The following is a 16,265-nucleotide window of genomic DNA, read 5'->3' on the forward strand; positions in this document are numbered from 1 at the left end:
AACGGTGTTCAAACCACACATGTGAGGTATCGCTGCGAACGTTAGAGCGAGAGCAATAATTCTAGCCCTAGACCTCCTCTGTAACTCAAAACATATAACCAGTAAAAAAAATTTAAAGCGTCGCCTATGAGGATTTTTAAGTAGCGACGTTTGCCGCCATTCCACGAGCAATTTTGAAGAGTGACATGTTGGGTATCTATTTATTCGGCGTAACTTCATCTTTCACATTATGCAAAAATTGGGCTAACTTTACTGTGTTTTTTTTTTTAAGCACAAAATAGTTTTTTTCCAAAAAAAAAGCATTCGAAAAATTGCTGCGCAAATACCGTGTGAGATAAAAAGTTGCAACGACCACCATTGTATTCTCCAGGGTGTTTGCTAAAAAAACATATATAATGTTTTGGGATTCTATGTAATTTTCTAGCAAATAAATGATGATTTTTACATATAGGAGAGAAATGTCAGAATTGTCCTGGGTGCTCCAGAACGCCTGATGGCGCTCCCTGCATGTTGGGCCTCTGTATGTGGCCACACTGTGTAAAAGTCTCACACATGTGGTATCGCCATACTCAGGAGTAATAGCAGAATGTGTTTTGGGGTGTAATTTGTGGTATGCATATGCTGTGTGTGAGAAATAACCTGATAATATGACAATTTTGTGAAAAAAAAAAGTAAAAAAAATCTTGATGTTGCAAAGAATTGTGGGAAAAAAATACAACTTCAAAAAACTCATCATGCCTCTTACTATATACCTTGGAATGTCTTCTTTCCAAAAAGGGGTCATTTGGTGGGTATTTGTACTTTTCTGGCATGTTAGGGTCTCAAGATGTGATCAGGTCTCAGGTGTGATCAATTTTCAGATATTGGCACCATAGCTTGTGGACTCTATAACTTTCACAAAGACCAAATAATATCCACCAATTTGTACTTATTTTTACCAAAGATATGTAGTAGTATAAATTTTGGGCAATATTTATGAAGGAAAATTACTAATCTGCTAAATTTTATAACAGAAACAAAGAAAAATTCATTTTTTTACATAATGTTCAGTCTTTTTTCTTTTATAGCACAAAAAATAAAAAAACGAGCGGTGATTAAATACCACCAAAAGAAAGCTCTATTTGTGTGAAAAAAGGACAAAAATTTCATATAGGTCCAGTGTTGCATGACTGAGTGATTGTCATTGAAAATGTGAGAGCACCAAAAGCTGAAAATTGGTCTGGTTATTAAGGGTGTTTAAGTGCCCAGTGGTCAAGTGGTTAAAACTTCAGCGAGATTTACAAATGACTTCTGATAGAAGTCAATGCAAGTTGCCTGAAGTTTTCCTGTGGTGCAACTTGTCTGGGCAGCCTGCCAAGTCTGAGAAAAGAAGCTAAAGAGATACAATGTTTATACTTATCTATAGACTGAACTCTGTGTGTAGGAGTTCTCAGTTTAACCATTTAAAGCCTAAATCTTTTCTGACACAATCCTGTATTTCTCTTATATTCACCAACCGACACAGCTCCTCTCTGTAACTAAATGGGATGTATAGCCTGCCATTAGGAGAATCTAGGCAAAATTGTTACACAATACACAGAACTTAAATCCCACCCCAGGGGGGTGGACCCCGTGCTATCAACCCTTCCCACTGCTTCTAGCGGCTTCAGTTTTTATTTTGCCTAGCAAGGAGAATGACCTAGGAAACCCTGCGGGCCTCTTGGTCCATTTTTGCTGCAGGTTTGCTGCTTTTTGCGCAAGATGAAAGATCCTGTGATCTTCTATTAACTGCCGGCTGGGTGACAGGCTGGTTAATGATATCCTTGTAGTCTCCCCAGTCCGGCCATCAAGCATGAGCAGGCTGCAGCTAAGGCTCGGCAGCCCACAACATGCCTCAGCTCCAGAGGTGGTCGGTGAGCTTCAATGCTCCGGGGTATACATATGACCGGGCTACTAATGTCTGGGTCACAATATACCGAGGCCAGCAGCTACCCTGTAACTGTGCAGGAGTGGGTCTGTGATGGAAGGTCTCCCAGCTCTTCAGGACTGGTAAGTACGGCTCTCCTTGCTTCGGTGGGGTGAGCAGCTGGGCATTCCCTGGGGGGTCGATTTGGGGGCCACCTCACCTCCCTATCTTCTCTCCCAAGTCCCTATCACCCCTCCTTCCCCCCTCTGAGGGGGGTGGCTGCATGCAATGCAGGCGGTGTGTGTGTGTGTGTGTGTGTGTGGGTCGCTGTTTCTCACCTGTGGGGGTCTGCACGGCTGGCGTTGGTCCTGGTCCAGGTCTGGGGGTCCCAAAACATGTTTATAGAGGTTGTTCCGACTGTTAGCAGGTAGCACGTTTTTATTTTTTGCTCTGTCACCGCATGGCGCAGTTCTGGCGGCCATCTTGGATTTGGGAAAGCTATAAATTCCCCTGGTGAGCTTTAGCAGCCATTTTCTTTAGGATTCCTATTGATTACATTGGTGGCCATTTTCTTAAAACCTGAGCGCTTTTTTCACCACTGGCCACTTGTGGCAGCATTACATGTGCTTTCTCTTGCTGCTTCCTGTATCCACTAAGTGTGTGCAGGACGCTGGATGGCTCTTTGATGAACGCTGAAGCTGCTCTGCAGATCGTTGCACCGCTGGTGGGAGCTGCTGCTGCTGCTGACACAGTTTTCTCCTCTCTGCAACTGGGAACCTCCTAGGGACTACAGACACTGCTGTGGCTATCACAGAAAGCCCCAGGGTGGTGAGTATAGCGCTAAGTAACCCCCCCACGTGGCGGCAGCAGCAGGAGGGTGGGACCTTCACTGTCCTAAGTCCCCTTGCAGGTGGCAGACAGGCTAGGGTCAGCATGGCTTCAGAAACTGGTGTTTCTTTCCCCAAAATCCAGGCTATAGCAACCGGGTCACCTGCAGTTAGCGCTGTGTGCGTGGACACCCTGACTGCGGTCCTTGACTCCTATGTTGCTAAGATAGAGGCGGCACGTGGCAGGAAAGTGTAAAAAATATATAAGTGATTCCTGTTGCGCACAACCCTACTACAAAAAATGAAAAAAATATATATATAATATAGAAAGCTGCACACATATATAAGTGTTCTCTACACTCAAAGTAATATAAAAAAGGGGGGTGTTTTATGTGGCGCTAACCAAACTATTCAAAACTATAAATAATTATAAATAAATATACAATGAATATATATAATATGTAAACAATGTGCAAAAAAAGTGTAAACACTGTGCAAAGAAGTAGCAACCAATGTGCAAAACAATAAAGTGCATGAAATATCAATATGACGTACTGAAAATAAAACTAGTACAGTGCATTAAACAATATGCAATCAATAAGCCCATGCAATAGTGCAATACTGTGCAAATCCTATAGGCGTGTTTATATCAAATCCAATCCTCCAAAACTCCAATGGATATAAGTCCATCCAGTGCAAAGTGCAGCAATATGTAAACAATCCACTCAAACAAACTGTGCACTCTGTCCAGCAAGTAATGATGAACATGCAGGTGTAAATAATAAGTGCAAAGTACACCGTTCCTTCCAACTTCAGTGCTCTAGGTGCACCCACTGTTTCCCTCAGCCTCTCACCTCTAGTAAAGGTCTCTATGGACCGGGTCACGCTTGAGGGGTGATTTAATAGGTATTCTTCCACCTCTTATACATAAACCTCCGGATCCTCAATAATTCCTCCAATATCCACACACCGATAAGTATATATAAGAGAAAGGGGGGGCTTCCAATGAGTAGTACAGTAAAATCCTTTTTATTATTAAAAAATATCCACTTACATTTAAATGCAATGTTTTCAGCAATACAAACAGCGGTGCTTCCGGTCTCGGCAGCGACCGGAAGTAACGAATGACACCTCAACTCCTGTCCGACGCGTTGCGTCACATAACACGTGACTTTCTCAAAGGGTGAGGGGTCAAGGAGTCTCTCTTGCTTATATATGCTGCGCTCAGCTGTCTTGTTAATCCTATGGCAGCGGAGCGACCTGGGTAAATTTATAACATGCCTAGTATCATTCTTTATTTCCTTTATCTTCATATTAATCAATAAACATTATAATCTATAAATACATCTTAAAAAAGTAATAATAGACTTGATTTTAAACTTTTAAAACCATACCTAGATAAATAAATATCAAATATCGCCATCTTGTGGACAAATAATAAAATACATCAAAACTAATTTAAGATGTTAATTGTCACTCCACCTAAATGCTCACTGAGGCCATCTTGTGTATAAACTACAGAATACACTCCAGTTACTAGAAATACACTAACAAGAAGAACTAAATGTTCAATGTGGCATCATATGGGTGGATAAATACAGAAAATACATAAAAAATATACCATCGACCGGAGCAGAGAAGGGATTAATACTAATGCCCTCTAATAGGCCCTTAAAAGGGACATATTACTTAATGGTATATCAAAATAATTAAATATAACAGATAATAAAATATGATAAAAATACCACATCATAATACTAAAAGGGAAATATATATGAATACCCCCAACAGTGGTTTGGGGGAAATGGAAATGGGATTGGGATTGGAGTGGCTGACATCTGTATGATCAAAGGAAACCAAGGCCTCCTCGGCCATCGGGGAGCCACCAACACCATGTGGACCTTCTGTGGTCTGATCTTCAACAGGACATTCAATAATAATGGGATTGGTGGAAAAATGTACACAATCAGAAAGGCCGAGCGGATCAAAAATGCATCCTGTGTTAGTGCTCCTGCGTAACTGTATCTCATCCCAAACAGGAGAAGCTGAGCATTTTGTGGGGTTGCCATAAAATCGACTGTGGGCATGCGCCACTTCCTGAAAACTGTCTGGAGGTACCTCAGTTGGAGTGACCACTCGCTGTGTTTGGGGAAATGTCTGTTCAGCTGATCTGCCAGTTGATTCTGACCTCCTGGGAGTTATGCTGCTGTCAGGTCCTAAAGATGCTCCTCTGCCCAGGCAAAGATGTCTGCCGACAGGTGAAGGAGCATTAGACTCCTTGTCCCCCCTTGGTGGGAAAGGTAAGCTACTGCGGTCTTGTTGTCTAGTAGCATCTTGACCCATACTCCCCGATGATCTTACTGAAAGCCCTGTAGAGCAAGAAAGGCTGCCTTGAGTTCCAAATAGTTTGATTGTTTGTATAGCAGAGATAGGAAGTTCGGATCTTTAAAATTAATCGGTTCATTTCGAACTGCTCACTAAAATGAACCGATTCAATAAATCCATTCTTCGGTTCACTTGTTGAGTCTCCAGACAAGATATTTCTTGGACCTACAGGTAAGCCTTAATCTAGGCTTACCTGTAGGTCAAAGTTGTTTGTAAGGGTTTACAACCACTTTAAATGATTAGAATCAGAAGACTGATTCACACAGAAGGTTGGCAGGTCCTCCTGGGGACGTTTAACTTTATTTAGTTCATTGGCGCAGAGCACAAGCCTATTGTTGTCAGACTACAATTTGTCAGATTAGCTGGCGTCATGAATTTTGGTGACACACAAACAGCTGTTAGGCTGGGTTCACACTTGTGTACTGCACCAAGAGTACTCTCGAAGATTCTCCTCGTCATCATTTCTCTAATTTGCCTGAAAGGAATAAAAATTTACCATTACTTAGATAATATCATTATTCTGGGAGACTCCGTTCAAGAACTCTGAGAGCATTGAGACCGGGTTCATCTGACTCTAAACAGTTTTGAAAAAAAGGGGGAACAAGGGGGACATTGGGACTTTACATGAAGTATGTGGTAGCAAAAGAGTACAAGGTGAACTACTAGGAATTTTATTAATCATTAACGTTGGATTTACAAGAGATAAATACAATGGTAAACAGAGTAATAAACAATACATGGTAATGGTAATAGTAATAATAATAATAATGGTATAACATGATAATAACATGGATATCACAAAGTATCATAATAAAACTCCGAAAGTTCACCGCAGCAGAATTGAATAAAAGCATATATAGCATAATGCCTGCAGGACCAAGGTCTTTGTGCACCTATTAGGGTCATATATAGTAACGTCAGAATCTGAATGTATTCAAAAGAAGCACGGCATATGATAGCTCTACGCACGTTTCGTGGCCTTTATACCACTCATCAGGAGCAGAGCACGTGTTCAATCTATAATAAAGAGTAATATGATATTCAGAAGGTAAATAAAAAATAGAAATATAATAGAAAAATGCATGAAAGAGGGTGGGGTGAACAGGTCACCCGTACCTAATACATGCTTACTCACTTAGGTGAGTGTACTAGTGGTCTAGTAGGGGGGTGCCGCAAGCCGTCCAATATACACCTCCAACCGGGAGCCATGGTGGGTGACTCAATGGAGATAGCCACAAAGGCCGCAGCACAAGCAGGCATGGAGTCACCACGAGGCACTTCTATAGAGGGAGTGAAAAATTAGAACCATTAGGAGATTTGCAAGATGTGGAGAGAGTGAAGGATTAAGGAAGATAATAAGGGGAGCTGAATGTTGAGAAGAAAAGAAAAATATGAAAATATAAAAGTGAGGGCTTACCGAGCAAAAAGGTGAGGGGACCAAACATGGGTGTGAATATAAGGGTGGGATAATAAATAAACCACGGAAACCATGATCCCGATAGTGGGAACTCCTGCATTTAAGGATCCCGCAGACAGGAAGGCCGAGGCAGTGGCTCGTTCCTTGTTTCGGTTGTGGGGTCCACTGTGCAACCAGTACTGGCATCCGTGCTTGTGTCACAGACACTGACTGAGGGGGCAAAACGTTTTCACCACAAATTGGGAGAGAAGCAGGCTTCTCCTGTCTGTGCGAAAATTAGCAGAACAACTAGTGCAAGGCCTTAAGTAAGTTGTGACGAGGCCCCTGGATACCCTCCCTCTGTAGAGGCGCCTGATTTGGCTAATATGCTGGTCTGTTCACCAGGCATCTAAAAAAGCCCTGACGGATCTTCCCCTCCTTGGCGACCGGTGCTTTGGATGGCATTAGTAAAAATGCCACCGGTGGTAGAGTACACTACTCCCACAGGCCAGGAAGGCTAAGGAGCCACGCCGTAGGCAAGGGCCCCTTTTTTTCCGTTCACTAACGGCTTTTCAGTCCGCCCGGAGCTTCGGTATAACATCCCCAGCCCGACTGGACGACCACAGAGGGACAAAAACATCCCTGGAACCGCAAGCCTTACAAGCCTGCGAGTATAAGTGCTACCACATGAATGTTTGTCCCCACCCATGTCTTGGGTGGGGGGTCGCCTTCAGGACAGTGGTCTCCTCAGTTTTCGACCAATGGACCTGCGATCTGATTTCCTTAGGCTACAAGATAGTTTCTCTCTTGGTCACCAAACAGATTCTTCCTCTCCAACATACCCGTATCCCCGGCTCGCCTGGAGGCCCTCTTGGGGTCAGTAAGGGTCCTGCTGAGTTGCAGGGTGGTTGTACAGGTTCCGGAATCGGAATGTTTCCAGGGATTCTACTCAAATATGCTTGTAGTTCCCAAGAAGGAAGGAGTACGTCCAATCTTGGACCTAAAATCCCTCTATCACTTTGTTAAAGTGCAGAGGTTCAGAATGGAATCAGTTCACCCAGTAGTTGCTGCACTCCATCAACGGTACTCCCTGGCACCCTTGGACTTCTAGGATGCGTACCTGCACATACCCATATGCCTGTGACAGCAGAAGTTTCTGCGATTTGCAGTTGGGGAAGACCACTACCAGTTTGTGGCTCTCCCTTTTGGTCTGGCATCACCCCCCCCCCCCCCGAGTCTTTACCAAGGTTTTGGCTCCGGTTTTGGCATTGCTACGGCAACGTGGGGTCGCGATCGTGCGATATCTAGATGATCTCTTCCTGAGAGCATCTTCTGCCTCAGAATTAGAGGAGGATGTGGCGATCACCATGCAGACTCTGCGAGAATTTGGGTGGCTGTTGAACCTAAAGAACTCGGTGATTGTACCGACTCAGTGTTTGGAGTACCTAGGCTTGCTGCTAGACTCAATGGAAGCGAGAGTTTTTCTCCCTTCAGACAAGCTGCAGACTCTTAGATCCGCGGTAAAACTGTGGATGAACCGCAGGTGGTCATCGCTTTGCTTTTGCATACGAGTCCTGGAGCTCATGGTGATCTCCTTTGGGGCTGTACCCTTTGCCCAGTTCTACACCAGAGTCCTGCAGAAGGAGATCTTTTCAAAATGGGACAGATCTCAGTTGTCCCTGGATCGTCAGATTCAGGTGAGCCAGTAAGTCAGAGAATCACTGATCTGGTGGCTGAGGTCCCTGGTGATTCAGGCCAGAAAGTCATTCCTACTTCTAAAGTGGACAGTGATCACACAAGACGCCAGCCTTTTCGGCTGGGGCGGAGTAATGGGGGTTCAGTCAGCTCAGGGCCTCTGGTCGACGGAAGAATCCAAGTTGCCGATCGATCTGCTCGAACTGAGAGCGATCAGGCTGTGCCTCTCCACATGGTCAATGAGACTGCAAGGACATCCAATCAGGATCCAGTCAGCCAATGCCACTGCAGTGGCATACATCAATCACCAAGGGGGGCAAGTAGCTCAGCTGCGGCATGGGAGGTCGCTCACATACTTAGGTGGGCAGAGCGACATTTACTGGTTTTGTCGGCCATTTACATTCCCGGAGTGGAGAACTGGCAGGTGGACTGTCTGAGACGCCAGATACTGGACCCGGGAGAATGGGCGGTGCATCCAGAGATATTCAGGTGACTGTGTCTGAGGTGGGGCACACCAGACGTAGCTCTTCTGGCCCCCGTCTCAATTGGAGGGTGCCAAGATTCGTGTCCAGGATAAGAGATCCGTGGGCAGACGCGTCAGATGCGCTGATGGCTCTGTGGGATCAGTACCAGCTGATCTATGCTTTTCCTACACTGAAGCTATTACCACATCTGATTTGCAGAGTGGAAGCCAAGGGGATCCCAGTAATACTGGTGGTCACAGTTTGGACTGGTGCGTCTGGTGTTAGATGCTCTTTGGCAACTGCCATTACGAGAGGACCTTCTGTCTCAAGGTCCGATTCTCCATCCTGCTTTACCATCGCCGGCTTTAACGGCACGGCTATTGAGAGCCAGGTGTTGAGGAATCGGGGTCTGTTGGCTTCGGTGATCCCAACTATGTTGAGAGCACAGAAATTTTTCTTCTTGGAAGATATATCATCGTTCCTGGACGGCCTACATCTCCATGTGTGCGGAGAAAGGTTGGCATCCGTGCTCTTTTTTCCATATCCAGGATCCTGCTGTTTTTTCAGGAAGAAGTAGACCAGAAAATGGGGTTAAGCACTATTAAGGGGCAAAAACTTCAGCTTTGGCTGTCTTTTTTCAGCAACCCCTGGTGTCTCACTCATAGTGAGTACCTTTGTTCAGGGGGTTCGTCATGTAGTCCCTCCGGTGCGTCCACCGTTACCCCCATGGGATTTGAACCTGGTGTTATCGGCACTTCAAGACCCGCTGCTTGAAAATATCAGGGCGTTTCCCCTGTTGACTCTTTCCCAGAAAGTGGTCTTTCTGGTGGCCATCACCTTGGCCAGGAGGGTTTCGGAACCGGCGGCCTTGTCTTGCAAGTCGCCTTATCTGGTTATCCATAAGGATAAGGTGGTGTTGCATTCGCAACCATCCTTTCTACCGAAGGTGGTCTCGGCTTTTCACATTAATGAGGATATTGTGTTACCATCTCTCTGTCCTAGACCGAAACACCCTAAGGAGGTGGACCTTCACGCTCTGAAAGTGTATTTGTCTACCACTGCTCCCTTTCGGAAGTCAGACTCGATGTTTGTCTTGGTAGCTGGTCCCGAGAAAGGCATGGCGGTCTCATCAGCCACCATTTCCAGGTGGATCAGACAGATTGTAGTACAAGCCCACGCCTTAAAGCGGCAGGTGCCCCTCTTTCCGGTTATGGCCCATTCCACAAGGGCAATCGGAATGTCTTGGGCCTTCTGACACCAAGCGTCTGTTGCTCAGGTGTGTAAGACGGCGACCTGGTCTTCTGTCCACACGTTTACCAAGTTATTCAAGGTAGACGTCAGTGCATCGGCTGATGCCTGTTTGGCCACAAAGATTTTGCAGGCGGCTGTATAGTTGCAATTGATAAAAACACGGTACCTTTAAGAATGCATTGTTGCATTACTTCCGCAGTTTTTTTTGTGCAATTGTGGGTAGTCACTCCTGCTGAGGGTACCCTGATTCTGTGGTGGGGAAGCATCCCCCATCCCGTGGGGGATGCTGCATGACTGGGCTGCTGAGCGGTGTGTGTACCTGAGCACTCGACAACGGAAGCCCCATAGTAACATAAGTTCTCATTCATTTCACAGCCATTGTTGGCTGTCTCCTCTGCAGAGCTTCTGCCACTGGAGACTGGTCCGGATCGGCTTCAAAAAAGGTATGTATACTGATTTCTTCTTTACAGGGCTAGATAGGTTAGTGTTAGATTGTGGTTGTCTGTAGATGTAGTAATTTTTAGTGTTAGGCTGGACTTCTACTTTAACCACTTGCCATCCGAGATATAGCAGAATGATGGCGGTAAAGTGGTTTCAATATCCTGACTGGGCGTCATATGACGTCCTCAGGATATTAAGCCGCTGTGCACACCCAGGGGCGTGCATCACGGCGATCGCTGTTGCGGTGTGTCAGTCTGACACACCACAACTACGATCTTGGTACCAAGACTCTTTACCACATGACCGGCCATGTTCAATCACAGCTGATTACAGTCTAAATAGGAAGAGCCAGTGATTGGCTTTTCCTCACTCGCGTCTGTCAGACAGAAGTAGAGGAGAGCCGATCGGCTGCTCTTCTGATCGATTATCAGTGCAGCCCCCCGCGGATGCCTACACTGGACCACCAGGGACACCACCACACAACCAGGGATGCACAGGACAAGGTATGCCACCCTAGACCACAAAGGGATGCCAGTCAGTGCCCACAATGGATGCCAATCTGTGCCCACAATGGGCATCACTGATTGGCATGCATTGTTTGGCACTGATTTGCATCCATCAGTACAATACTTTACACTACAATGCCACCTATCAGTGCCCATCTGTGCCGCCTATCAGTGCCCATCTGTGCCGCCTATCAGTGCCCATCTGTGCCGCCTATCAGTGCCCATCTGTGCCACCTATCGTGCCCATCTGTGCCGCCTATCGTGCCCATCTGTGCTGCCTATCGTGCCCATCCATGCCGCCTATCGGTGCCCATCTGTGCTGCCTATCAGTGCTTATTTGTGCCACCTATCAGTGCCCATTTGTGTCGCATATCAGTGCCCATCCGTGTCAGATATCAGTGCCCATCAATGCCACCTCATCAGTGCCACTTCATTTATGCCACCTCATCGGTGCCCATCAGTGTCGCCTTATCAGTGCCCATCAGTGAAGTAACTGAAACAAAAACAAAAAACATTTTTTTTCAAAATTTTCAGTATTTTATTTGTTTAGCAGAAAATAAAAATTGCATGAGGTGATACCACCAAATACCACCAAAAGAAAGTTCTATTTGTGAGAACAAAATGATAAAAATGTAGTTTGGGTGCAGTGTTGTATGACCACACAATTATCACTCAAAGTGCTACAGCGCTGAAAGCTGAATTTTTTTTCAACATTGTCGCTCTATTTTTGTTTATAGCGCAAAAAATAAAAACCGCAGGGGTGATCAAATACCACCAAAAGAAAGCTCTATTTGTGGTATAAAAAAAAGGACGTCAATTTTGTTTGGGAGCCACATCGCACAACCGCGCAATTGTCAGTTAAAGCGACGCAGTGCCGAATCGCAAAAAGTGGTCTGGTCTTTGACCAGCAAAATGGTCCGGTCTGTAAGTGGTTAAATAAGGGGCCATAACCCACCTCTAATTATGTGAAATTAAAAACAGATGCATCCCATACATCAAAACACAGTGAATAGTGTGATAATCTAAATGTTCTAAAAAATTTCCTGTACCGGAGTGCTGTCCTACAAACCTAAGTATAAATGCACAACTGCCTGTTTCAGTATGGTCTCTTCTTATGAGAATTGCATCCCTGACTGACTGCGTGACTTTCGGTGGTTTTGATTTTACCCTTTATCCCTGGTCACTGTGACTATTATTTCAAAAGTGAAACAGTGTGAAACTTTTCTGTGGTTACGGAATCACACTGTTCCTTTTGGGAATCATCCAGCTCAGCCTTTTGCCCCAGGTGGCTTCTACTTTAATGTGTTGCCTGTATGGAAAAGTTTTGGGTAGCAATGTTTATTTCCCCACAATACACAACTTTAGGGTATGTACTCAGGACAACCTCATCTTTTATATTTTACTTATAAACTGTATTGTGCTTGTGTGCCCTAAAATTAACTTTAGTATATTTTTTTTTTTTTACTGAAAATTTGTACTTTGTAAAGAGTTGAGCTAATATTGTGAGACATTAAAAATTGTAACTACCATCATTTTATTCTCCAGGGTCTTTGCTCTCAGAAAATATATAATGTGATCTTCAGGCTTAAAATGTTTTTTTAGACATGTGTGCAAAAAACACAAACAACTGGTGGCAAAAGTTTTACATGCTTTGGTGTACCCTTTTTTTTTTTTTTTTTTTTTTTTCTTCACTTAACCTTATTGCTATCACAAAGGGAACCAATCACCCCCTAAATGATAGTATATTTATTTCCACAGGGTCTCTTTAATGAGTCATCAGCGGTCTTTTAGACTCCTGATGTCTCCCTTGCACGTCTGAAGCTAACGGAGTGTATCTTGTGCTTCATTAACTTTTTCTGTGGTCAGAACTGCTGGAAAAAGTGACAACCAAAACCGGAAGTGAAAAATGTTGCTTCTGGGTTCTTACTGTCTAGAGGAGATCAACAAATAGGTGCTCTCTGGTCTCCCTCCCCTCTACCTGGTGACACCTGCCATGTGGGTTCCAGGCCCAGAGGGGGATTAGTCGAGTCTGGGAAACATGGTGGGGGGGGAGTCGCACCTATTGGGGGTCCATAGAAGCTGCCGGATCACTTCTGTCTTTAAGCCTACATTCATATTTTGACATTTGCATACATTTCCAGCAGTTGGGACTGTTTGTAAAACCCTCCCAATGATGCTGAAAATTGCAGCTGCATGTTATATGAATTTGCTCTCTATATACATAGTTAGGGATTGATGTATAATGCTGGGGAGCAGTGCTACAATCTCGCCTGATGATCATGATTCCATAGAGACGAGGCTACATTGTGCTGTCTATGGGGGGCTATTAGAGGAGAAACCGATCGGCTGCTCTCCTGGCGGTGGGGTCTGCACTTATTGATTGCCAGTGCAGCCCCCCAGGATGCCCACCCATGACCACCAGGTAAGCCCACTAGGGATGTTAATCAGTGCCCATTAGGGATGGAACTCTGTGCCCATCAGTGATGCCTGCTTGTGCCTCCTGATCAGTGCCGCCTATGAGTGCCCATCAGTGCTGTATATCAGTGCCTCCTCACCAGTGCCACCTTATCAGTGCCAATCAGTACTGCTTCATCAGTGAAAGAGGAAAAATTACTTATTTACAAAGTTTTGTAACAGAAACAAAGAACTTCCCCTTTTTTTCAAAAATGTTGGTCTTTTTTTATTAGTATCGCAAAAAATAACCCCAGTGGTGATCAAATACCACCAAAAGAAAGCTCTATTTGTGGGGGAAATGATAAAAATTTTGTTTGGGTAAACGTCACATGACTGCGCAATTGTCATTCAAAATGTGATTGCGCTGAAAATTGGACTGGGCAGGAAGGGGGAAAGAGCCCTGTATTGAAGTGGTTAATGATCCTGACAAATGATTGTAGAGTTGTCTCTGTATGTGTGCGATCCTCTTATACAGGGCATCCCGAAAGTATTCACAGCGCTTCACTTTTTCCCCATTTCATGTTACAGCCTTATTCCAAAATGGATTCAATTTATTATTTTTCCTAAAATTCTTCAAACCATTCCCCATAATGACACTGTGAGAGAAGTTTGAAATCTTTGCAAATTTATTAAAAATAAAAGAAATGACCAGTACATAAGTATTCACAGCCTTTGCTCAATACTGAAGCACCTTTGGCACCAATTACAGCTTCAAGTCTTTCTGAGTATGCTGCTACAAGGTTGGCACACCTATTTTTTGGAATTTTCTCCCATTCTTTGCAGGACCTCTCAAGCGCCATCAGGTTGGATGAGGAGCATTGGTACACAGCCTTTTTTCAGATCTTTCCAGAAATGTCCAATCGGGTTCCAGTCTGGGCTTTGGCTGGGGCACTCAAGGACATTCACAGAAATTTCCCGAAGCCACTCCTTTGTTATTTTGGCTGTGTGCTTAGGGTCGCTGTCCTGTTGGAAGATGAACCTTCATCCCAGTCTGAGGTCCAGAGTGCTCTGGAGCAGGTATTCATCAAGAATGCCTCATACATTGCTACATTCATTGTTCCCTCAATCCTGATAAGTCTCCCAGTTCCTGCTGCTAGAAAACATCCCCACAGAATTATGATGCCACCACCATGCTTTACTGTAGGGATGGTATTGGCCAGGGGATGAGCGGTGCCTGGTTTCCTCCAGACATGGCACTTGCCATTCAGGCCAATGAGTTTATCCTTTGTTTCATCAGACCAGAGAATAGCAAAATCTGTGAATACTTATGTACACGTGATTATTTTTTTTATTAATTTGCAAAGATTTCAAACAAACTTCTTTTGCGTTGTCATTATGGGGTATTGTTTGTAGAATTTTTTGAGGAAAATGTATTTAATCCATTTTGGAATAAGGCTGTAACATAACAAAATGTGGAAAAAGTGAGGCACTGAATACTTTTCAGGTGCTCTGTAACTGTATACCATCAGTAGGGTGGATTGAATCAATCAATAATGAATAAATTATTTATTACTAATACAATAGAGTAAAGTGCAATAAAAAGCATTAATGGTAAACCAATATATACAATACAAAATTGAGGTAAGCATGAGTAATACATGACATAGTAAAAAATCATAGCATAGTAACATTGTTGCACATGATTAGTAATAAACCAGCAGTAAACTCAGATTTGCTTCCAATCATCATTATCATCATGATCTACCTTTATAACCTTCTACCCATAGGTAAGAGTGATAGGACCATAGTTGTTTGTTCCCTCTCTTCCTGTTATAATCAATTACCATTGATTATGAATTTATAATTCATTTTAGGTACCCCCAATGTATAGCTGCTCCTGATGAGTGGAAACAATCCACGAAACGCGTCAAGATTTTATTATTTGATGCTATGCCACAGTAATCATGTGTCTACCATGGGTTGACTTGTTTGAATCATCAATCCAACTTTTTTTTACCTACTATGTTTTTACACAAATTTGAGTTTACTGCTGATTTATTACTAATTATGTGCAACAATGTTACTATGCTATGAATTTTTACTATGTCATGTATTACTCATGATTACCTCCATTCTGTATCATATATATTGATTTACCATTAATGCTTTTTATTGCACTTTACTCTATTGTGTTTGAATCAATCAATATTGAATTAATCATTACTATCTACCCTAGTGGGGTGTTTCATACAAAGTCCCATTGCCCTCTTTTTTCCCCCCTTCCCCTCCTTATCAATTAATAGGGATGGAGACCTGTGTACTGTATAGTCATGGCCTCATACAAAGTCCCAACCATTTTTTCTTTATATGTATACCATCAGTGTTTTTATCGATTTTTTTATTTATTTATCTCCCTCAGTGCGTCCAGAGGTGAAGGTGTGGGGTCGTGCTCAGCAAGATGGAATAACAAGACTTCAGTGCCTGGTGTACGGATTTCACCCCCGACCTGTGGATGTGAAGTGGATGAGGAATGGGAAGGACCATCTTCCTTCAGATGAAATGAGTCCAATTCTCCCCCATCCTGATGGCACCTATCAGATCAGAGTCAGTGTGGAAGTGCCAACCCAGGAAGCCGACACTTACTCCTGTCATGTGGACCACAGCAGTCTGGAGGAAGTTCTCACTAAGAAATACGGTGAGTAGAAGCAGAAAGTTTTATAAAATATCTAACCATGACTACACACACATGAGGTCTACCATCATGGTTTTATATATAATATAATCTCTATACATACATATAGTTGTGCTCATAAGTTTACACACCCTGGCAGAATTCATGATTTCTTGTGATATGATGGATAAAACAAAAACATTTCTTTCACTCACGGTTAGTGTTTGGCTGAAGCCATTTATTATCAATCAACTGTGTTTTTATTTTTTTAAATCATAATAGCAACAGAAACTACCCAGATGACCCTGATCAAAAGTTTACATACCCTGGTGGTGATTTTGATTTGATAA

The 16,265-nt window shown here is 43.7% G+C and overlaps 3 protein-coding genes across 5 annotated transcripts in view; all 3 read left to right on the top strand.

Annotated features, from left to right (window-relative positions):
- LOC143984050 (class I histocompatibility antigen, F10 alpha chain-like) overlaps nucleotides 1-16,265 on the top strand; it is a 692,198-nt gene that overhangs the window by 504,505 nt on the left and 171,428 nt on the right. The gene's annotated exons all lie outside the window — the stretch shown is intronic.
- The window catches only part of LOC143984059 (class I histocompatibility antigen, F10 alpha chain-like), a 682,453-nt gene that overhangs the window by 491,208 nt on the left and 174,980 nt on the right, over nucleotides 1-16,265 (top strand). For 2 of the 3 annotated variants that reach the window (XR_013274708.1, XM_077484368.1), the window contains exon 4: nucleotides 15,664-15,939. The exons of the other annotated variant lie outside the window; for it this stretch is intronic. Coding sequence is in view for 1 of the 2 variants with exons in the window: in XM_077484368.1 (XP_077340494.1) it covers nucleotides 15,664-15,939 (276 nt within the window). In the remaining variant the exon portion in view is untranslated. The remainder of the gene's footprint in view (nucleotides 1-15,663; nucleotides 15,940-16,265) is intronic. 3 annotated transcript variants of the gene reach the window in all.
- Nucleotides 1-16,265, top strand: part of LOC143984105 (class I histocompatibility antigen, F10 alpha chain-like) — a 907,941-nt gene that overhangs the window by 87,946 nt on the left and 803,730 nt on the right. The window lies entirely within an intron of this gene.

Source organism: Lithobates pipiens, unplaced genomic scaffold, assembly GCF_037356315.1.
Source record: "Lithobates pipiens isolate NorthernLeopardFrog02 unplaced genomic scaffold, aLitPip1_a1.2 Scaffold_1, whole genome shotgun sequence".
NCBI lineage: Eukaryota > Metazoa > Chordata > Amphibia > Anura > Ranidae > Lithobates > Lithobates pipiens.